This window comes from Tetrahymena thermophila, assembly GCF_000189635.1.
Source record: "Tetrahymena thermophila SB210 genomic scaffold scf_8254523, whole genome shotgun sequence".
NCBI classification, from domain to species: Eukaryota; Ciliophora; class Oligohymenophorea; order Hymenostomatida; family Tetrahymenidae; genus Tetrahymena; species Tetrahymena thermophila.
In genome coordinates, this window is record NW_002476298.1 from 1 (window position 1) to 5,369 (window position 5,369).

The 5,369-nt window shown below is 18.8% G+C and overlaps 1 protein-coding gene across 1 annotated transcript; it reads left to right on the forward strand. All coding sequences in view use genetic code 6, as the record gives it.

Moving 5' to 3' along the window:
• Nucleotides 1-152: 152 nt before the first annotated feature.
• On the forward strand, nucleotides 153-5,040 carry TTHERM_002653488 (cyclic nucleotide-binding domain protein; the record flags this gene model as incomplete). The annotated part of the gene is made up of 11 exons (XM_012799074.1): nucleotides 153-242; nucleotides 493-582; nucleotides 2,476-2,565; nucleotides 2,798-2,887; nucleotides 3,077-3,166; nucleotides 3,372-3,461; nucleotides 3,670-3,759; nucleotides 3,964-4,053; nucleotides 4,259-4,348; nucleotides 4,555-4,644; nucleotides 4,924-5,040. Coding segments are annotated over 11 exons (1,017 nt in total), but the record flags the coding sequence as incomplete, so codon positions are not given.
• Between the last annotated feature and the right edge of the window lie 329 nt (nucleotides 5,041-5,369).

Consider the following 5,369-nt stretch of genomic DNA (forward strand, 5'->3'; position numbering starts at 1 on the left):
GCTTTTTTTTTGTTTTTCTTTGTTAATTTAGCTCATCATTTTATTTTCAGCTTTTTCTTTTATTATTTATTTCTTATTATTTCATATTTTTTCTTCATTTTTTCCTTTAATTAACTATTTAATGATATATTTTTTCTTCAATATTTAAAAAGTCGAAATTAAATTGGTGATGAAGGTGCATCAGGCTTAGGTTCTGCTTTAGCAAATTGCATTAATCTCTCAAATTTGACACTTGGCCTTTCGTAAAAACAGTTTATTTGTTTTGGATTGTGATATTTTAAATTATAAAAACTAATTAAAAACAATAAAGCTCTTTTTTCTTTTTCTTTTTATTGTGCTTGCTTTTTTTATGTTTTTCTTTGTTAATTTAGCTCATCATTTTATTTTCAGCTTTTTCTTTTATTATTTATTTCTTATTATTTCATATTTTTTCTTCATTTTTTCCTTTAATTAACTATTTAATGATATATTTTTTCTTCAATATTTAAAAAGTTACAATTAAATTGGTGCAATTGGTGCATCAGGCTTAGGTTCTGCTTTAGCAAATTGCATTAATCTCTCTAATTTGACACTTTACCTTTAGTAAAAACAGTTTATTTGTTTTGGATTGTGATATTTCAAACTATAAAAATGAATATAAAACAAAAAAGCTATTTGAATTTATTTGATAGCTTTATTTATTTTATTTTTTTATCTTTTTTGTTCCACTCAAATTATTTTATTTATTAATTTAAAGAATAATTTTTAATTTAAAAGTTTATTCCATTTTGATATTTATTTTAAAATTTACACAAATTTATTTTAAAATTTTTAGCTCAATGAATGAATCATAAAAAGTAATAAGCAAGTGTCTTAAATCAAAAAGATTAGTTGTCTTTAATATTGGTTTCTATTGATAAACAACTGGTGAAAAAAGGATGAATAAATATAAAATGTTTGAATAGTATTATATATTTTATTATATAATATTTTGAAAAAGTGTTTTTAACCTAAAATATAATAGATAGATAGATTTTATTATTGATTTTATATTATTAAATATCATTCATATTTTTGTAAGTAAATAAATTATTTATAAAAAATAAAATAATTAAATTTACTTAAATAAATTAAATCCTTATAAGCAAACCCTCTGGTTTCTCCAAAAATGATCAAATAATTTGAAACTTTTAGTGTTATATTACATTTTATTAAATTATATAAATGCCAAACTTTTATATGCCAGTTATATTTTAATCTTAAATATGATCCATCAATCATATTTCTATCCTTTTTTTATTTATCATGATTAATTAGATGCCAAGATTTAAATAAAACCTCAGGGAGAAATCAAGTTTCACTTTTTATTTTAACTTTAGTGGTCATTTTTTTCATTTTATATTTTTTAAAATCATAAAATAATTGTTTTTTAAACTATCATTTATTCATTCAGACAATACAAATTTGATTTTTTTATTTAAGAATATTTAGAGTAAATTAATGAATTTAAAAGTTATCAATGCTTGAATTTTGCTTTTTATAAGCTTATTTCATATCAAGAATTTATGTAATTTTTTTTAACGTGGTATTATAAATTTTAAAGTGCTTAACTTATTATTTATTATAAAATGTTCTCTAAAAATTCTAGAAAATAAAAATTGGAGGTTTGGAGGTTTTGCTTAATCTATGGGTACTTTTGAAATAAAATGTACATATAACTTTTATATTTATTTTTAAATTTTACTCATTCAAAAATGTAAGATTTTTAAAAATATGAAAATAAATATATTAATACTCATAAATACATCAAAAAATTTTTTATTCTAGTGAGTTCGTATTCTTACTCACTCACTATCTATCCTTTATATCCAATCTCTAGTTCATAGTAAATTTTTAAGTACACTTTTTAAATAGAAATATTAAGATTTAATAATCAAAGAAAGTTATTGTTCTTTTTATTTACTTATAATTAATTAAATTTTCATTAATTGCTATTCAATATTTTTGAAAAAAATATAAAATGATGTAATAGATTAAATATTTTAAAGAATTAGAAGAAGTAATTATTTATTTTTTTATTAATATACTTTAAATTTATTTTTACAAATATAAAAAGATTTTAAACTCTTCACTTTAATCTTATTAGGTTATTGATATAGATCTGAGGTATAATTAATTTATAGATATTATTATTATTAATTTAATGTTCAGTTTATTAAAAATATTATTTTTCTAATAGAAATAAATTATCACCAATATTCATACATTATTTTTTTTTAATTTTTAGTAATTTTATTCACCTTATAATTTGTAAATTCAATACAAATTTTTATACATTTTTTCCTTCTAACACTTTTATTTGATAAAAACAGTTTATTTATTTCATATTTATTAGATTTATTAATGTTTTTCTTTTTTATTGAACTTGTGTTTGTATTTCTTCTATCATTCTAAATAATTTATTAATTATATATTTTAACTTCAATATTTTAAAAGTGAAAATTAAATTGGTGATTAAGGTACTTTAGGCTTAGGTTCTGCTTTAGCAAATTGCACTAATCTCTCAAATTTGGCACTTGATCTTAGGTGAAAACAGTTTATTTATTTTAAATTGTGAGATTTCTATTTATAAAAATGAATTTAAAACAATTAAACTCTTTTAATTTGTTTATTAGCTTTTAATTAATTAATTAATTAGATTTATTAAAGTTTTTCTTTTTTATTGTACATACTTGTGTTTATTTGTATTTAATTTATCATTCACTCTAAATAACTTATTAATTAATTAATTAATATTTTTTCTTCAATATTTAAAAAGTTTCAATTAAATTGGTGATTAAGGTACTTTAGGCTTAGGTTCTGCTTTAGAAAATTGCACTAATCTCTCAAATTTGACACTTGATCTTAGGTAAAAACAATTTATATATTTGTTTACGATTGTGATATTTCTATTTATAAAAATAAATTTAAAACAATTAAACTCTTTTAATTTGTTTATTAGCTTTTAATTAGATTTGTGTGAAATTGTGTTTGTATTTCTTCTATCATTCTAAATAACTTGTTAATTATATATTTTTTTTCTTGAATATTTAAAAAGTTTCAATTAAATTAGTGATTAAGGTACTTTAGGCTTAGGTTCTGCTTTAGCAAATTGCATTAATCTCTCAAATTTGACACTTGGTCTTAGGTAAAAACAGTTAATTTATTTTGTTTTGATTGTGATATTTCTATTTTTTTAAAATAAATTTAAAACAAAAAAACTCTTTAAATTTGATTATTAGCTTTTAATTAGATTTTTAATCTTTTTATTTTTTATTTTACTTGTGTTTGTATTTCTTCAGTCATTCTAAATAGCTTATTAATTATATATGTTTTCTTCAATATTTAAAAAGTTTCAATTAAATTGGTGATTAAGGTACTTTAGGCTTAGGTTCTGGATTAGAAAATTGCACTAATCTCTCAAATTTTACACTTGATGTTAGGTAAAAATAGTTAATTTGTTTTTGATTGTGATATTTCTATTTATAAAAATGAATTTAAAAAAATTAAACTCATTTAAATAGTTTATTAGCTTTTAATTAGATTTATTTATCATTAATCTTTTTATTTTTTATTGTACTTGTGTTTATATATCTACTCTCTTTCTAAATAGCTTATTAATTATAGTTTTTTTCTTCAATATTTAAAAAGTGGAAATTAAATTGGTGCAAGTGGTGCATCAGGCTTAGGTTCTGCTTTAGCAAATTGCACTAATCTCTTAAATTTGGAACTTTATCTTTAGTAAAAACACTTAATTTGTTTTGGATTGTGATATTTATATTTATAAAAATGAATTTAAAACAATTAAACTTTTTTAATTTGTTTATTAGCTTTTAATTTTATTTTTTAATCTTTTTATTTTTTATTGTACTTATGTTTCTATGTCTTCTATCTTTCCAAATAGCTTATCAACTAACTATATTTTTTTCTTCAATATTTAAAAAGTAATAATTAAATTTGTGATTAAGGTACTTTGGGCTTAGGTTCTGCTTTAGCAAATTGCACTAATCTCTCAAATTTGACACTTGGTCTTAGGTAAAAACAGTTAATTTGTTTTGGATTGTGATATTTCTATTTATAAAAAGGAATTTAAAACAATTAAACTCTTTTAATTTGTTTATTAGCTTTTAATTAGATTTTTTAATCTTTTTATTTTTTATTGTACGTACTTGTGTTTTTGTATCTTATATCTTTCTAAATAGCTTATTAACTATATATTTTTTCTTCAATATTTAAAAAGTAAAAATTAAATTTGTGATTAAGGTGCTTTAGGCTTAGGTTCAGCTTTAGCAAATTGCATTAATCTCTCTAATTTAACACTTTATCTTGGGTAAAAACAGTTTATTTGTTTAGTATTGTGATACTTCTATTTTTTAAAATAAATTTAAAACAATTAAACTCTTTTAATTTGTTTATTAGCTTTTAATTAGATTTTATTAATTTTTTTCTTTTCTATTGTAGTTGTATTTGTATTTATTTCTTCATTCTTTCTAAATAATTTATGAATTAATTATTTTTTCTTCAATATTTAAAAAGTGGAAATTATATTCGTGCAAGTGGTGCATAAGGCTTAGGTTTTGCTTTAGCAAATTGCATTAATCTCTCAAATTTGACACTTGATCTTAGGTAAAAACAGTTAATTTGATTTAAATTGTGATATTACAATTTATAAAAATGAATTTAAAACAATTAAACTCTTTTTTAATTTGAATTTTAGCTTTAATTAGATTTTAAAATTTTTTTATTTTATTATATGTGTGTATTTATTTCTTCTACCTTTTATAGTTTCACTCATTTTTTATTTTCAACATTAGCTTTTATTATTTGTTAATTCATTTCTGATCATTTCGTATTTTTTTCCTTCTAATTAACTTATTAATTATATATTTTTCAATATTTAATAAGTTCTAATTAAATTGGTGATTTATATACTTTAGGCTTATTTTCTGCTTTAACAAATTGCATTAATCTCTCAAATTTGACACTATATCTTAGGTAAAAGCAGTTTATTTCTTTTGGATTGTGATACTTTTATGGAAAAATGAATTTAAAACAATTAAAATTTTAATTTGTTAAAAAGTTTTTTATTAGATTTAATTATTTATTTTTTCTTTTTTATTTTACTAATGCTTATTTTATAATTTTAAATATAATTTTTTATTCAAAAATTTTATTCTATTTAATTTTTTTGAGTATTTTATTTTATTTTAATTTAATATAGAGAAACATCGTAATTAAATGTGCTATAAGAATTGAAAGTAAAAAGCAAATGTCTTAAATCTAAAAGATTAGTTGTCTTTAAAATATATTTTTACTGATGGAATAGTAATGAAAAAGGATGAATAAATATT